The sequence below is a fragment of the Heptranchias perlo genome, chromosome 32, assembly GCF_035084215.1.
Source record: "Heptranchias perlo isolate sHepPer1 chromosome 32, sHepPer1.hap1, whole genome shotgun sequence".
NCBI lineage: Eukaryota > Metazoa > Chordata > Chondrichthyes > Hexanchiformes > Hexanchidae > Heptranchias > Heptranchias perlo.
The window spans coordinates 21684429-21703270 of NC_090356.1; the positions used below are offsets into that span (position 1 = coordinate 21684429).

General features: G+C 45.2%; 1 protein-coding gene across 1 annotated transcript in view; it reads right to left on the reverse strand.

The window, feature by feature from the left end:
• The window catches only part of LOC137301158 (rho guanine nucleotide exchange factor 10-like protein), a 151802-nt gene that overhangs the window by 90607 nt on the left and 42353 nt on the right, over positions 1 to 18842 (reverse strand). Inside the window, exons 4-5 of the mRNA XM_067970603.1 lie at positions 17444 to 17767; positions 15341 to 15368 (exon numbers count right to left, since the gene is read on the reverse strand). Coding sequence (XP_067826704.1) covers positions 15341 to 15368; positions 17444 to 17767 — 352 coding nt within the window. The remainder of the gene's footprint in view (positions 1 to 15340; positions 15369 to 17443; positions 17768 to 18842) is intronic.

Genomic DNA, 18842 nt, shown 5'->3' on the forward strand with positions numbered 1-18842 from the left:
ACTGCCCTCAACAACTCCTCCGCATCCTTCCAGGGTGTCACCGATGTCTCTCAGTCGTTTGCACAAAAGAGCCCTGCAAATACACCTACACCCACTCTGCAGTGACACAATGGGTGGCATCAGTTGTGGGTCTTCATTGTGATCCTCAGGAAAGGGCATTATTGCACAAACCAGACAAGATTCGCAAAGACGTGGCAGTAGTGGTGCCAATATAATATGTAATGTGAGTTGATCAGAAATTAAATAGAAGTAAAAACCATGACAAACCCTCAAACACCCTTGTGCATCCCCTTCATGCTCACAACACGTTTGCCTTACGCTGCCTACTGCACATATGTGATGCATGCCCTGTGGCTGCAGCACAGGGAGTGGCAGGTTGAGTGAGGCTGACCGTGAAAGAGATGCACGAGAGGGTGAGTATGAGATAGAGCCATGAGATTGTATGAGGATTGGGTTGAGTGGTAGTGGCGGGATGAGTACTGGCGAGGTGAGTAGGTGCAGGTAAGATGAGGATGAGGTTTGAGTGGGTGTGAGGAGTGATGTGACAGAGTAGTGTTGGCAGTGCCGAAGGAGATGTGGGGTGGGGGTGGTGATGTGGCAGACGGAGCGTAGGGGAATGAGTAAGTGTACTCACTTTGGCTGACCTCCTTAGGTCATTGCAGCGCCTCCTGCACTGTATGCAGGTGGGCGATATGTTGGTGGTGCAGGTGACCTCCTCTGCCACCTCGAGCCAGGCCTCCTTGATGGCAGAGGCAGGCCGCTTCCTCCCGCCTGCCGGGGGGAAGATCTCTGTCCTCACCCTCCTCCTCACCCCATCCAATAAGAGCTGGAGTGCAGCCTTCCCCCTGGGCTGCTCCATGCTGTAATTTTTCCTATTTCCTGCAGCATCAGTCAGTGGAGGACTGCCCCTTTAAACAGGGCTCCTCCAGCTGACAGACCTTACTGCGCATACGCAGCCCGCCCGCCGCGCAGCTTAGCAGCGGGGAACGCGGAAGAACAGGTAAGTGGATCCAATTAGCCTGCGATTGCGTGCGGAGCAGACTGATTTCACCGGGCGCGTTACCCACGCGCCTAATCGACCCCCCCCCCCCCACCCCCACCACGAACCCGCCGCCATGGTAATATCGGGCCCATTAACTCTGTTTCTCTCTCCACAGATGCTGCCTGACCTGCTGAGTATTTCCAGCATTCACGAGAGTGGGTAGAGGAGAAAATTGGAGAAGGGGAAAAAACATAAAGGGATTACAGTCCCCACTGTTTGTTGCGGGTACGTTAGTGTGAACATGATTTGCCTGCTGTATGCGATGGCCGGTATAACGGGGTAGCTATGGCAGTACCCTATTATATATATTGTAGATCACTCTTGACGTCATGTTTGCTACTGCAGTCTGTGCTCAGTACAAACTGTAACCCCACACCACTTATAGGGGATTAGAAGGAATTAAGCACATGAAAGGTACTTGGACCATAAAAAGGCACTATTTACCGCTTACCATTTTAACTCTCCAGTGGCTGGAATCATACCTACCACAAAGGAAGATGGTAGTGGTTGTTGGAGGCCAATCATCTCAGCCCCAGGACATTGCTGCAGGAGTTCCTCAGGGCAGTGTCCTAGGCCCAACCATCTTCAGCTGCTTCATCAATGACCTTTCCTCCATCATAAGGTCAGAAATGGGGATGTTCACTGATGATTGCACAGTGTTCAGTTGCATTTGCAATCCCTCAGATAATAAAGCCCTCCGTGCCCGCATGCAGCAAGACCTGGACAATATCCAGGCTTGGGCTGATAAGTGGCAAGTAACATTCGTGCCAGACAAGTGCCAGGCAATTACCATCTCCAACAAGAGAGAGTTTAACCGTCTCCCCTTGACATTCAATGGCATTACCATCACCAAATCCCCCATCATCAACATCCTGGGGGTCACCATTGACCAGAAACTTAACTGGACCATCCACATAAATACTGTGGCTACGAGAGCAGGTCAGAGGCTGGGTATTCTGCAGCGACTGACTCACCTCCTGACTCCCCAAAGCCTTTCCACCATCTACAAAGCACAGGTCAGGAGTGTGATGGAATACTCTCCACTTGCCTGGATGAGTGCAGCTCCAACAACACTCAAGAAGCTCGACACTATCCAGGACAAAGCAGCCCGCTTGATTGGCACCCCATCCACCACCCTAAACATTCACTCCCTTCACCACCGGCGCACAGTGGCTGCAGTGTGTACCATCCACAGGATGCACTGCAGCAACTCGCCAAGGCTTCTACGACAGCACCTCCCAAACCCGCGACCTCTACCACCTAGAAGGACAAGGGCAGCAGGCTCATGGGAACAACACCACCTGCACGTTCCTCTCCAAGTCACACACCATCCCGACTTGAAAATATATCGCCGTTACTTCATCATCGCTGGATCAAAATCCTGGAACTCCCTTCCTAACAGCACTATGGGAGAACCTTCACCACATGGACTGCAGCGGTTCAAGATGGCGGCTCACCACCAACTTCTCAAGGGCAATTAGGGATGGGCAATAAATGCTGGCCTCGCTAGCTACGCCCACATCCCATGAACGAATAATTTTTAAAAATTCCCCTTCCCACTCCTACTCCGACCTCGGCCTCTTACACTGTTCCAATGAAGCTCAACGTAAGCTCGAGGAACAGCACCTCATCTTTCCTTTAGGCACTTTACAGCCTTCCAGACTCACCACTGATTTCAATAATTTCATATCATAACAACTGCTCCAATTTTTTCAGTCAGCTAGTGCTGGTAATGGTTCTGCTGCTGCCATTTATAGCTACTCCTGATCAATCTTTTGTTTCTTAACCTGACCCATCACCACCTTCCTTGCCTTGCACCATCATCCTTTTGTCATTTAATCACTCGTGCCCTCTACCCTATCATAGACCTTCCCTCCTTCCCCCCACTTTCCCTGGCTCTGTACTTGCTCAAGGGCGGACCTGGGCGGAACCAGAGGCGAGAGACCGGAGAGCGGGGATATAAAGAGCAGCGACCCGAGGCCCGAGACCTGAGCGGCGGCGGACCTGGGCGGAACATAAGAACATAAGAAATAGTAGCAGGAGTAGGCCAATCGGCCCCTCGAGCCTGCTCCGCCATTCAATAAGATCATGGCTGATCTGATCCCAACCACAAATCTAAAGAACACAAGAAGTAGGAGCAGGACCCGGCCACTCAGCCCCTGGGCCCTCTCCGCCACCCACAGGGCCTTGACCGATCCGAACTCAGCTTCATGTCCAATTTCCTGCCCGCTCCCCATAACCCCTAATTCCCTTTACTTCTAGGAAACTGTCTATTTCTGTTTTAAATTTATCTAATGATGTAGCTTCCACAGCTTCCTGGGGCAGCAAATTCCACAGACCTACCACCCTCTGAGTGAAGAAGTTTCTCCTCATCTCAGTTTTGAAAGAGCAGCCCCTTATTCTAAGATTATGCCCCCTAGTTCTAGTTTCTCCCATCTTTGGGAACATCCTTACTGCATCCACCCGATCAAGCCCCTTCACAATCTTATATGTTTCAATAAGATCGCCTCTCATTCTTCTGAATTCCAATGAGTAGAGTCCCAATCTACTCAACCTCTCCTCATATGTCCACCCCCTCATCCCCGGGATTAACCGAGTGAACCTTCTTTGTACTGCCTCGAGAGCAAGTATGTCTTTTCTTAAGTGTGGACACCAAAACTGTATGCAGTATTCCAGGTGCGGTCTCACCAATACCTTATATAACTGCAGCAATACCTCCCTGTTTTTATATTCTATCCCCCGAGCAATAAAAGCCAACATTCCGTTGGCCTTCTTGATCACCTGCTGCACCTGCATACCAACTTTTTGATTTTCTTGCACTAGGACCCCCAGATCCCTTTGTACTGCAGTACTTTCCAGTCTCTCGCCATTAAGAAAATAACTTGTTCTCTGATTTTTCCTGCCAAAGTGCATAACCTCACATTTTCCAATATTATATTGCATCTGCCAAATCTCCGCCCACTCACCCAGCCTGTCTATATCCCCTTGCAGGTTTTTTATGTCCTCCTCACTCTCTACTTTCCCTCCCATCTTTGTATCATCTGCAAATTTTGATATGTTGCACTCGGTCCCCTCCTCCAAATCGTTAATATAGATTGTAAAGAGTTGGGGACCCAGCACCGACCCCTGTGGAACACCACTGGTTACTGGTTGCCAGTCCGAGAATGAACCATTTATCCCAACTCTCTGCCTCCTGTTCGATAACCAATCCTCCACCCATGCCAGAATATTACCCCCAATCCCGTGATTTTTTATCTTAAGTAATAATCTTTTATGTGGCACCTTGTCGAATGCCTTCTGGAAGTCTAAATACACTACGTCCACTGGTTCCCCTTTATCCACCCTGTACGTTATATCCTCAAAGAACTCAAGGAAATTTGTCAGACATGACTTCCCCTTCATAAAGCCATGCTGACTTTGTCCTTTTAAATTGTGCTTATCTAAATGTTCCGTTACTGTCTCCTTCATAATAGACTCCAAAATTTTACCCACCACAGATGTTAGGCTAACTGGCCTATAATTTCCAGCCTTCTGCCTACTACCCTTTTTAAATAACGGTGTTACATTAGCAGTTTTCCAATCTGCCGGGACCTCTCCTGAGTCCAGGGAATTTTGGAAAACTATCACCAAAGCATCCACAATCCCTACTGCCACTTCCCTCAAGACCCTAAGATGTAAGCCATCAGGTCCAGGGGATTTATCCGCTTTGAGTCCCATTATTTTACTGAGTACCATCTCCTGAGTGATTTTAATCGTATTTAGCTCCTCCCCCCGTAGAGCCCCCTGTTTGTCCAGTGTTGGGATATTCTTAGTGTCCTCTACCGTAAAGACTGAAACAAAATATTTGTTCAGCATTTTTGCCATCTCCATGTTTCCCACCATTAATTTCCCGGTCTCATCCTCTAAGGGACCTACGTTTGCCTTAGCCACCCTTTTTCTTTTTATATAACTATAGAAACTCTTGCTATCTGTTTTTATATTTTTTGCTAATTTATTTTCATAATCTAACTTCCCTTTCTTAATCAATCCTTTAGTTACTTTTTGCTGTCTTTTGAAGACTTCCCAATCTTCTATCCTCCCACAAAGTTTGGCTACCTTATATGTCCTTGTTTTTAGTCGGATACTATCCTTGATTTCTTTACTTAGCCACGGATGGCTGTCATTTCTTTTACACCCTTTTTTCCTCAGTGGAATATATTTATTTTGAAAGTTGTAAAATAACTCCCTAAATGAACACCACTGCTCATGTACCGTCTTACCCTTTAATCTATTTTCCCAGTCCACTTTAATCAATTCCGCTCTCATACCATCATAGTCTCCTTTATTCAAGCTCAGTACGCTTGTTTGAGAATCAACCTTCTCACCCTCTAATTGGATATGGAATTCAACCATGTTGTGGTCGCTCGTTCCAAGGGGATCCTTAACTAGGACATTATTAATTAATCCTGACTCATTACACAGGACCAGGTCCAAGGTTGCCTCCCCCCTTGTAGGATCAGTTACATACTGCTCAAGAAATCCATCCCTGATGCACTCAATGAACTCTTCCTCAAGGCTGCTCTGCCCAATTTGATTTGTCCAGTTAATATGATAGTTAAAATCCCCCATAATTATAGCTGTTCCCTTATTACATGCCCCGACCATTTCCTGATTAATACTTCTTCCAGCAGAGTTGCAACTATTAGGAGGCCTATATACTACGCCCACTAGTGTTTTTTTCCCCTTATTATTCCTTATCTCTACCCAAACTGTTTCATTATCTTGATGCTTTGTCCCAATATCATTTATCTGTATTACAGTGATTCCTTCCTTTATTAACATAGCCACCCCACCTCCCCTTCCTTCCTGCCTGTCCTTCCTGATTGTTAAATACCCTGGCACATTTAATTCCCAGTCGTTGTCACCCTGCAGCCATGTTTCTGTAATGGCCACAAGATCATACCCATACGTAGTTATTTGTGCCGTTAACTCGTCCATTTTGTTACGAATGCTACGTGCATTCAGATAAAGAACTTTCAAATCTGTTTTGTGACGCTTAGTTCCTGCTTTTTCCTTTTTTAACACTTTACCTATTACTCCATACCTTCTGTCCCTTCCTGTTACGCTTTCCTCTGTCTCCCTGCTCAGGTTCCCAACCCCCTGCCACTTTAGTTTAAACCCTCCCCAACAGCACTAGCAAACACTCCTCCTAGGACAGCGGTCCCGGCCCTGCCCAGGTGCAGACCGTCCAGGAACCAGAGGTGAGAGACCGGAGAGCGAGGATATAAAGAGCAGCGACCCGAGGCCCGAGACCTGAGCGGCGGCGGACCTGGGCGGAACCAGAGGCGAGAGACCGGAGAGCGGGGATATAAAGAGCAGCGACCCGAGGCCCGAGACCTGAGCGGCGGCGGACCTGGGCAGAACCAGAGGCGAGAGAGCGGAGAGCGGGGATATAAAGAGCAGCGACCCGAGGCTTGCTCTGAGACCAGCGGCAGAGTTCGGGGTGACGTCACCAGTCAGAAAGTGACGCGGCACAGGGAAGGCAGCTGATTGGTGAGGTTCAGGTGAGTATTTCTACCATTTGTCTGTAAGTAAAGTAATAAGAAAGGGAAGGTCTGCAGGTTTTATAGCAGGTAGTGTTTTGTTTTTTAGTGTACCTAGGTCCCTAGTACAGTTAACATTTTCTAATTTCAACGTAATTTAAAAGGGGTAACTAAGCTAATGCAAGTCATGGCAGCAGACCTCGCACCCGTGATATGCCCCTCCTGCAAGATGTGGGAAGTCATGGACACTACCAGTGTCCCTGCCGACCATGTGTGCAGGAAGTGTGTCCACCTGCAGCTACTGACCGATCGTATCTCGGAGCTGGAGCTGCGGGTGGACTCACTGTGGAGCATCCGCGATGCAGAGAAACTCGTGGATAGCTCGTTTAGCGAGTTGGTCACACCGCAGGTAAAGGGAGTACAGGCAGGAAGTGAATGGGTGACCACCAGGCAGAGTAAGAGGTGCAGGCAGGTAGTGCAGGGGTCCCCTGTGGCCATCCCCCTCTCAAACAGGTATACCGTTTTGGATATTGTTGGGGGTGATGGCTCACCAGGGGAAGGTGGCAGCGGCCAGGTTCATGGCACCGTGGCTAGCTCTGCTGCACAGGAGGGCAGGAAAAAGAGTGGCAGAGCTATAGTGATAGGGGACTCGATTGTAAGGGGAATAGACAGGCGTTTCTGCAGACGCAACCGAGACTCCAGGATGGTATGTTGCCTCCCTGGTGCAAGGGTCAGGGATGTCTCGGAGCGGCTGCAGAACATTCTGGAGGGGGAGGGTGAACAGCCAGTTGTCGTGGTGCATATAGGTACCAACGATATAGGTAAAAAACGGGATGAGGTCCTACAAGCTGAATTTAGGGAGTTAGGAGTTAAACTAAAAAGTAGGACCTCAAAGGTAGTAATCTCAGGATTGTTACCAGTGCCACGGGCTAGTCAGAGTAGGAATGACAGGATAGCGAGGATGAATATGTGGCTTGAGAGATGGTGCAAGAGGGAGGGATTCAAATTTCTGGGACACTGGAACCAGTTCTGGGGGAGGTGGGACCAGTACAAATTGGACGGTCTGCATCTGGGCAGGACTGGAACCAATGTCCTAGGGGGAGTGTTTGCTAGTGCTGTTGGGGAGGGTTTAAACTAAATTGGCAGGGGGATGGGAACCGATACAGGAAGTCAGTGGGAAGTAAAGTGGTGACAGAAACAAAAGGCAGTAAGGGAGAGTGTACAAAACATGACCGGACAGATGGTCTGAGAAAGCAGGGCAAAGACCAAGGGAAGTCTAGATTAAACTGCATTTATTTCAATGCAAGAAGTCTGATGGGCAAGGTAGATGAACTCAGGGCATGGATGGGCACATGGCTGAAACATGGCTAAGGGAGGGGCAGGACTGGCAGCTCAATGTTTCAGGGTACAGATGCTATAGGAAAGATAGAGCAGGAGGTAAGAGAGGAGGGGGAGTTGCGTTCTTGATTAGGGAGAACATCACGGCAGTAGTGAGAGAGGATATATCCGAGGGTTCGCCCACGGAGTCTATATGGGTAGAACTGAAAAATAAGAAGGGAGAGATCACGTTGATAGGATTGTACTACAGGCCTCCAAACAGTCAACGGGAAATTGAGGAGCAAATATGTAAGGAGATTACAGACAGCTGCAAGAAAAATAGGGTGGTAATAGTAGGGGACTTTAACTTTCCCAACATTGACTGGGACAGCCATAGCATTAGGGGCTTGGATGGAGAGAAATTTGTTGAGTGTATTCAGGAGGAATTTCTCATTCAGTATGTGGATGGCCCGACTAGAGAGGGGGCAAAACTTGACCTCCTCTTGGGAAATAAGGAAGGGCAGGTGACAGAAGTGTTAGTGAGGGATCACTTTGGGACCAGTGATCATAATTCCATTAGTTTTAAGATAGCTATGGAGAATGATAGGTCTGGCCCAGAAGTTAAAATTCTAAATTGGGGAAAGGCCAATTTTGATGGTATTAGACAGGAACTTTCAGAAGTTGATTGGGAGAGTCTGTTGGCAGGCAAAGGGACGTCTGGTAAGTGGGAGGCTTTCAAAAGTGTATTAACCAGGGTTCAGGGTAAGCACATTCCTTATAAAGTGAAGGGCAAGGCTGGTAGAAGTAGGGAACCTTGGATGACTCGGGAGATTGAGGCCCAAGTCAGAAAGAAGAAGGAGGCATATGACATGCATAGGCAGCTGGGATCAAGTGGATCCCTTGAAGAGTATAGAGATTGCCAGAGTAGAGTTAAGAGAGAAATCAGGAGGGCAAAAAGGGGATATGAGATTGCTTTGGCAGATAAGGCAAAGGTGAATCCAAAGAGCTTCTACAAATACATAAAGGGCAAAAGAGTAACTAGGGAGAGAGTAGGGCCACTTAAGGATCAACAAGGTCATCTATGTGCGGAACCACAAGAGATGGGTGAGATCCTAAATGACTATTTCGCATCGGTATTTACGGTTGAGAAAGGCATGGATGTTAGGGAACTTGGGGAAATAAATAGTGATGTCTTGAGGAGTGTACATATTACAGAGAGGGAGGTGCTGGAAGTCTTAACGCGCATCAAGGTAGATAAATCTCCGGGACCTGATGAAATGTATCCCAGGACGTTATGGGAGGTTAGGGAGGAAATTGCGGGTCCCCTAGCAGAGATATTTGAATCATCGACAGCTACAGGTGAGGTGCCTGAAGATTGGAGGGTAGCAAATGTTGTGCCTTTGTTTAAGAAGGGCGGCAGGGAAAAGCCTGGGAACTACAGACCGGTGAGCCTGACATCTGTAGTGGGTAAGTTGTTAGAGGGTATTCTGAGAGGCAGGATCTACGGGCATTTGGAGAGGCAGGGACTGATTAGGAACAGTCAGCATGGTTTTGTGAGAGGAAAATCATGTCTCACAAATTTGACTGAGTTTTTTGAAGGGGTAACCAAGAAGATAGATGAGGGCTGTGCAGTAGACGTGGTCTACATGGACTTTAGCAAAGCCTTTGACAAGGTACCGCGTGGTAGGTTGTTACATAAGGTTAGATCTCACGGGATCCAAGGTGAGGTAGCCAATTGGATACAAAATTGGATTGACGGCAGAAGACAGAGGGTGGTTGTAGAGGGTTGTTTTTCAAACCGGAGGCCTGTGACCAGCAGTGTGCCTCAGGGATCGGTGCTGGGTCCGCTGTTATTTGTTATTTATATTAATGATTTGGATGAGAATTTAGGAGGCATGGTTAGTAAGTTTGCAGATGACACCAAGATTGGTGGCATTGTGGACAGTGAAGAAGGTTATCTAGGATTGCAACGAGATCTTGATAAATTGGGCCAGTGGGCCGATGAATGGCAGATGCAGTTTAATTTAGATAAATGTGAGGTGATGCATTTTGGTAGATCGAATCGGGCCAGGACCTACTCCGTTAATGGTAGGACATTGGGGAGAGTTATAGAACAAAGAGATCTAGGAGTACAGGTTCATAGCTCCTTGAAAGTGGAGTCACAGGTGGATAGGGTGGTGAAGAAGGCATTCAGCATGCTTGGTTTCATTGGTCAGAGCATTGAATACAGGAGTTGGGATGTCTTGTTGAAGTTGTACAAGACATTAGTAAGACCACACTTGGAATACTGTGTACAGTTCTGGTTACCCTATTATAGAAAGGATATTATTAAACTAGAAAGAGTGCAGAAAAGATTTACTAGGATGCTACCGGGACTTGATGGTTTGACTTATAGGGAGAGGTTGGATAGGCTGAGACTTTTTTCCCTGGAGAGTAGGAGGTTAAGGGGTGATCTTATAGAAGTCTATAAAATAATGAGGGGCATAGATAAGGTAGATAGTCAAAATCTTTTCCCAAAGGTAGGGGAGTCTATAACGAGGGGGCATAGATTTAAGGTGAGAGGGGAGAGATACAAAAGGGTCCAGAGGGGCAATTTTTTCACTCAAAGGGTGGTGAGTGTCTGGAACGAGCTGCCAGAGGCAGTAGTAGAGGCGGGTACAATTTTGTCTTTTAAAAAGCTTTTGGACAGTTACATGGGTAAGATGGGTATAGAGGGATATGGGCCAAGTGCAGGCAATTGGGACTAGCTTAGTGGTATAAACTGGGCGACATGGACATGTTGGGCCGAAGGGCCTGTTTCCATGTTGTAAACTTCTATGATTCTATAACTTTAACACTTTTAACATCTTCCAGTTCTGACAAAAGGTCTTCGACCTGAAACGTTAACTCTGTTTCTTTCTCCACAGATGGTAAAAAGTTAAAAACAGTGAATGTCCAAAGGGACTTATGGGTTCAGGTACATAGATCATTGAAGTGTCATGAACAGGTGCAGAAAATAATCAAGAAGGCTAATGGAATGCTGGCCTTTATATCTAGAGGACTAGAGTACAAGGTGGCAGAAGTTATGCTGCAGCTATACAAAACCCTGGTTAGACCACACCTGGAGTACTGTGAGCAGTTCTAGGCACCGCACCTTCGGAAGGACATATTGGCCTTGGAGGGAGTGCAGCGTAGGTTTACTAGAATGATACCCGGAATTCAAGGGTTAAGTTATGAGGAGAGATTACACAAATTGGGGTTGTAGTCTCTGGAGTTTCGAAGGTTAAGGAGTGATCTGATCGAAGTTTATAAGATATTAAGGGGAACAGATAGGGTGGATAGAGAGAAACTATTTCCGCTGGTTGGGGATTCTGGGAGTAGGGGGCACAATCTAAAAATTAGAGCCAGACCTTTCAGGAGCGAGATTAGAAAACATTTCTACACACAAAGGGTGGTAGAAGTTTGGAATTCTCTTCCGCAAACGGCAATTGATACTAGCTCAATTGCTAAATTTAAATCTGAGATAGATAGCTTTTTGGCAACCAAAGGTATTAAGGGATATGGGCCAAAGGCAGGTATATGGAGTTAGATCACAGATCAGCCATGATCTTATCAAATGGCGGAGCAGGCACGAGGGGCTGAATGGCCTACTCCTGTTCCTATGTTCCTAGATGCTGCCTGACTTGCTGAGCTTCTCCAGCATTTTCTGTTTTTATTTCAGATTTCCAGCATCCGCAGTATTTTACTTTTGATTTTGCTATTTACTTGTGATTGTTCTTGTTTCAGTACTCCTTAATAAAGTGGGCACTAGTGAGTAAACACAGCTGTTTCTGGACAAAATAAACAGAGCACTTAAAACGCTATGACCGGCAACTTTGAAATTGATGTTAATGCCAATTGTTAATGGTTTTTGCATTTTGGCCGATATAAGCAACTGCCTATTTCAAACGTGGACATTTTAAGTGGTGGGGACTGTATTTTCATCTGGATGAATAACACCAGCCTTGAGCCTGAAATGCATGGTGTTACTGTTTCTACTGATGCTTGAGGTGGGTAGTCAGGCAATCTCATAAGCTGGCAAATGAAAAAGAGTCATCGTCTCATTTGCAGTTTTGCAAATTAATTACTCGAATTTTAAATTGCTCCAGAAAACTTTTCATATAACAGCTACATCCCTGACCTGAAGGATTATTCCTACCCTCCCCATGTCATAACCATCTCATGGTTATTCTTATTATCCCGACTGGTTTTCAGTAAAGCTTGGGCTCTATAGAAATAGGTTTCAGGTGTATGTTAGCAAAAAACACTTTGTTTTGTTGGCATACCAAGGAATGTTTATAATCCAAGTTTTAATCCATAATAACAGGCCGATCCTCAGTCCACAGGGTTCAATGCTGTAACCAAGCAGAGAGGTTGGACAACTGCTCCCACATGTTCATTGTATCATGTGATTTATATCAATTAGTGTTAATTGTATTCAGCTGGTGTGCGTCAACTGGGGACTCTCGTATCCTTTTTATATGAGAGCTTATGTCGGGTGTGGTGTGTGTGTGTCAGGGGGATCTCTGTGAATAAAGGCTTGGGAGGAACTGAAGACCAGGCTCTAGTATTCTATCTTTCACCACCTGGCTATCCAATTTATAACACCACAGCCGCACCTACCAAGCTAACAGACGAGACATCAATTGGTTTAGGGACATTCTAATCCAAAGAGATTTTGTAGGTCACTCCAATAAGCTGTCCTACAAACGTGTCTTCCTCCCTGCATGCTCGCTGTGTCAGAAATGAGATTTATTGCACCATGTCCTGCCATTATTTCCCAGAACATCCTTTAATCTCATCTTCCAAAAAGCTTCAGTTGCTTTGAGATACAAGATAAGAAAGTAAGAATTTGCATTTATAGTGTCCTATCATATCTTCAGGCATCCTAAAGCACTTGACAATCAATAGGTTATTTTTGAAGCACAGTCACTGTTGTTAAATTGGCAAAGTAAGGTCTCACAAACAGCAATGAGATGAATAACCATATTAATCTGTTTTTGGTGGTGGTGGTTGAGGGAGGATTGTTGGCCAGCACATGGGGGAAATTTCCTGCTTTTATCTGAATAGTGGAATAGGATGTTTTATGTCCATGTGAGCAAACAGTCAGAACATAAGAACATAAGAAATAGGAGCAGGAATAGGCCAATCGGCCCCTTGAGCCTGCTCCGCTATTCAATAAGATCATGGCTGATCTGATCCTAACCTCAAATCTAAATTCATGTCCAATTTCCTGCCTGCTTCCCATAACCCCTAATTCCCTTTACTTCTAGTAAACCAGAACCTCGGTTTAACGCCACATTCAAAAGACAACACCTCCCTCAAAGCAGCAAAATGCAAGTTTTTTTTTATTGTTCAGATGTAAAACTTGACAGCAAGTGTGAGTAAGCTACTTGACTGCGGGAGTGAATCACAGAAATCTTGTCCTCATCCAAACGCACATTCAGCAGGGGCGACTAGAAACCAATCATGAGTGGATTTTTCCTTCCTTAATATAAGGCTGCTGAGGCTTATTGCAGCATCCCTTCTATTATTATGTTATTATTTCCTTATGAGATTCAGAACCAGTTAAAGAATGGTAAGAACTGGATTTGCCAATTGAAATATCATTTTCATGTTATTACTGCCTGTTTATGTCCTTAATGCTCCCTGGATTCAGTGGATACCATGGACAATGTTCCTTCGATTTCTCCTCAGGTACTCGTTTCTCTGAATGTTCATTTACTTAAACGACATTCTGATATTGTTCCTGCTGCCATGCCTTAAATTGATTGACGCTGGCATTAAAAGAATGCCAATTGGAAAAAAATACCCTAATGTAACCTTAATCTAGAAGTAATGATGCTAAATTTGGTTTTTAAAAACAGATTGTACAAGGAAAGGAAGTCTGAAGTACAGATAAAGAATTCCACGATGAAAAAGAATGAGGTTGAGTCAGGGACAGTGCAATGAATCTTGATATAGTCTCCACTGATGTTCAGCCATGCATTCAAATTTTGAAATGGTAGGAAGTACTGCAATCATTGCTCCCAGTAAGCTATTGTAATGACCCCTGTGTTTTGGGTGTTGTTCACTGCAACGAAGGGGGAATATTAATAGTTCTTCTGTTAGTTATCTTCTTCAGTTACAGAGTTATTGCACTCAGTTCTCCCAGTCCAGGCAACTATTAAGGGCTTCCCTGTATAGCACTGCCAGCACTCGTAATTCTTTAACACATGAGATTAATGTAAAATTGAGTGATTTCCAAGATCCCTTTGTCATTTTCTGACAATAACCCTCTATCAGTAAATGACAAAGTGAACCTCCCTCAGCTCCTTTAGGGGAGGAGGGATAAAAGTTAAGTAAAATAAAATAGTTTAAAAAACGACCTCAAATTGCATCCTCTGTGAAAGCTTAGCCCCAAATCGATGTCCAAGCTCTTCACACGTTAATTCTCCAGTGTGAAGACAGGAATCCCCCCCACCCTCCACACAAGCCAGTACAACTTCACTGATAACAAAGCAACCCATGCCAGTCTGCAGGAGGACATAGACAACATCCAGGCTTAATCTGACAAGAGACAGGTAACATTTGTTCCACATAAGTGCCAGACAATGGCCATTTCCAACAAGAAAAGGCCCAGCCACCAACGACACCACCATCACCAAATTGCCCACCATGAACAACTTGATTGGGGGGAGGGGGAAATCACCATTGACAAGACGCTTAAATGGACTTGCCATTTCAACACTGTGGTTACAAAAGCAGGGTAAACTATGTGACAAGTGACTTATCCTTCAAATTCCCTCCACCATCTACAAGGCACAGGAAAGGAGTATGATGAAATATTTGCCACTCATCTGGATGGGTGCAGGTGCAACAACACTCAAGAAGCTCAACACCATCCAGCATGGAGCAGTTCACTTGATCGGTCTCCCTGCCACTGGACTCAATGTTCACCCCCCTCCTTCACCGGTGCACTGTGGCTACAGGATATACTATCCAGAGGATACACTGCCGTAACTCACCAATGTTACTTTGAGAGCATCTCCCTCCCCCGTGACCTCTACCACCGAGAAGTACAACAGCACCAATGTCATGGGGACACTGTCACTTCCAAGTTCTCCTCCAAGTTACACACAATCCTGATTTAGACATATGTTGCCTGTCCTTCATCATTGCTGGGTCATTATCCTGGAATTCCCCACCTAATCCCGTTGTGGGGACACCATCACCAATAGGACTGCAGCAGTTCAAGGAAAGGCACATGACCACCTTCTCAGGGCAACTAAGGATAGGCAATAAATGCGGCATTGCCAGCATTGCCCACATCCCGAGAACAAATAAAAAAAAATATATTTGAACTTTCCCCTGGTTTAGTAAAGTAAGAACCAGTCCTTTCACTTACGATTTCAATAATTACATTGAATATAAGAGACTGACAAATTTATGAGAGACTCACCTTGAACAAGAGGCTATAGCAGCAGAGTCTGAAATAAAAATGAGAGAAGTCAATGGTTGTCAGTGTAATTTTTCATCTTGTTAATTTATTTTTTTCAAATCAAGCCTCCCAATTATTATCTCCTGAATGTGCTGACTTATGTTGAGCTCCTATTCCATGGGTGCTTGCCATCCTCGGGTATCTTGCTCAATCAGTTACTTTTTCATGTGTAAACCTCATGAGTGAGTGGCCACAGGTTATTCAGCCGTGCAGGTCATCATAACATAGCCTGACATTGTCTATTTCCCTGAGACATTGGGAACAAAACATTGACTGATTTTATGTTTCCCTCCCCCTACTCCCCTCCCTAGTCCAGGGATGCTGAGGGCAAATGTAGCACCCCTACCACTACTCAAGCTGAAGGCAATTAATTCAGGACAGACTGATGTATATAGCTTTGTTGAACAGTGAGCGGTACATTTTCCAATTCAGTTATTATGAGGACTGAGAGCAGTTCAACAGAACATGCTCCTGTTAAGTGAATAACTGATTTTCTTTTTACACAATATTGTCATATTAATGTATAAAAGTCTAAAAAATGGGTGATTCCATGATCCAGCACCGTCAGTGGGGAGCGGCATTCACAGTGAATGCATCTTGGGGAAATCGAGTGACACAGCCCGGGAACTTTCCATCTCTTCATTTTAATGAATGGAGAATCATGGACTGCATGCTCGTGACTTCCCGAGATGTGCTCCCTGTGTCAGCCACTCCTTGCTGGGAATGGTGAATCGCAAGATCAACCCAAATGTGCATTATTACAAATAGACCAATTAACTTGTATAATGCAATGTTGAATTTCATATGTGCAAATTAATTTAACTGTGTTCTCTGCGAATTTTGTGCTGACATTCTGGAGAAAAATCTGCGCAAAGGGCAGGAAGTTTAAAAAACACTGACCCTTCACCTTTGTGGCAAGACTTTGACTCAACTACTGACCTTTCACCTCTGTGGCCATAGTTGTATTCCAGCCCAAAGAATGGGATGAATGTCTCCTCTCTATGGCAACTAAAAAGGTCCTATATGACATGGGCTTGGGGCATCTCAACCCATTTCCTAGTAGGCGACAGCTTAACATTGTCTATAACTTGTTACAAATTAGCAATCTGTCTCTGTAATTGGCAATTAGTTTATGTGCATTAGTAATCTGGGGTGGGCATGCCACGAATGTACTCTCCCTCCTTGCTTGCTGGGAAACACGAGAACTTTAGAAAGTGAGGGACAAACTCTACTGGAGGCCTAGTTGGTAAATGCATAATGTGGTGAGGTATTGTGCCATACAGGTAATAATGTTTGAGGTTTGATCTGCAATCTGCGTTGATTTAGCTGATTTCAGCCATAGAAGCAGTGTGGTATAATTAGCCTCGGTACCCGTAAGTTACAGAGGCGAAAATCTGTCAAGATTCCTGCTGCTGATTGCTGTTCAGTGATCCCCGCTGGAAACTGTGTGTGTGTGTGTGTGTGTGTGTGTGTGTGTGTATACACATCGAGTGAACACGGAAACAAGATCAGCAATCATCCGCGCATTCTCTCACCCAAACATGATGAATGGCCATTTGGGCGAGATACACAAAGGATGCTAGTAGCTGTGGAAAAATACTCCAGCAAGAGTCAGAACCTTCAGGAATGGAAAAGGGAATAAAATTGATTGGAAAAAAAGAAATTGAGGAACGAGGAAAGCCCCTTCATCCCATTGAGACCACTTCTTTCACAAGCTATGTACAATCCACACTGTCCCCAGCATACTGAATCTTCTGAATAACCACATGTGATAAACGGTCAAGCTGATAATACTCTTTCACACTTCTACTTGACTCAAAAAGGCAACTGTGTGACAATTCCTGGAATATCAATGTAACATTATTTTGATTTCATTCCTATATAATATTCCAACAGTCATAACAGAACAGGAACTCCAGAGCTTTAGAGATTATTGGCATACTTAGTTTTCTAATCCTGTTACTAATTAAATATTACGTACACTGATAAGTCAATCTGTACAAGTACAATTATTTTGGGTGGATTGGATGGGATTCAGGAATGATCTGTCCCTCTCTTTCTTACCTGCGTTGGTAGAATGTGTAGTAGAATGTGTGGAAGGCGTGACGTTATTCAGATGAGACGTAGAGCTCAGAATTTCTATGGTGTGGGATATGGAAGGTGGGTTTGCGTTTGGTAGAACTGCATCCTGCACAGATGGGGTAGACGTCAACGATTCTGACACCGTGTCAGCAGCCTGATTATCGCCTGTTTTCTCTGGTGATAAGTTGAGCTCTGGCCCGTTTCTGCTCGTGACGTCTTCTTCTTCATCCAGAATATCATCAAAATCAAACTCTTCCCCATGTTCTTCATCTGAAGAAGACTCCAACTCTTCAATCAATTGACCATCTGTCAGAACAAAAATAGAAGTCAGGTCACATTGAATGGGTTTACAACCAGAACCTATTCAAAACTGTCTATAAGTCTCAGTCTGTCACAAACCGATGAGGCTCTTGTAATACTTCTTTTGAAATCCTAGCTGGCATACAAGAAAAAGATTGTCATTTGATAGGCAATCTTTCTCTCAGCTCTAACCTCCAAGGTTTCATTCTCCATTGCGACCTTTCTCATCCCTCTCTCTACTTCATTGTTACTACTATCATCATTGCTCCTTTGAATATTGGTTTTACTCTTCCTAAAATATGCTGTACTACAGATTGTTTGTATCCTCACTGTGTTGAAATCGAGACTCTGCACCACCTCCTTGTCTAACTCATTCCTTCCTGGAACCTCAAAACTATGTAACTCCTAACCTACCTCCTACAATCGATAGGCTTTTAAATTCAGTCTTAGCTTTGCCTAACTGCTACTTCTAGACTTATCTCACCCTTTTAATCTTGGTGGTGTCCTGTATTTTGGGCTGTGGCTCTTTACCAATACAGGGATGAGATGTCTGTGGAGCACATTGGTGCTTCAGTGTGCTGTGCAGTAACGTTACACACTAGGGGCAGGGTTGTCCTTCCCCCACCAGAAATGCAATTGGCCGGGACTTCCACCTGCTCATGTGACACCACCAGAAACTCATTCACATTTTCCTGGAGAGGGCCTTATTTGATACACATGGTGGTTTTCAGTGACATTCCCACCCCTGAGTGGTTTATTGCCACTGGGAAGAAGGAAAATATGGTGTTACTGTAACATTTAAAAGACTGCAGCTGCTTAAAGGGACAGAAGCAGTTGACAATGAGGAAAATCGAGAGAGAGTCAGCAGAGGTCTGAAATGGCAGAAGGAGGACCGGTACCAGGGTCTTCAGCTACAGCAAGAGTTTCCAGATTTTCAGATGCTTCTGTTGGAAAACATAAGGGAAAGGAGAGACTGGCTCTTTGGGATCTAAGAGGGGAAGCCTCAGAAGAGGGTGTTGCAGGTCATATGAAGGAAGGTGGCTCAGACAGAGTCAGTGCTACCGCAGCCATCCGATGAACA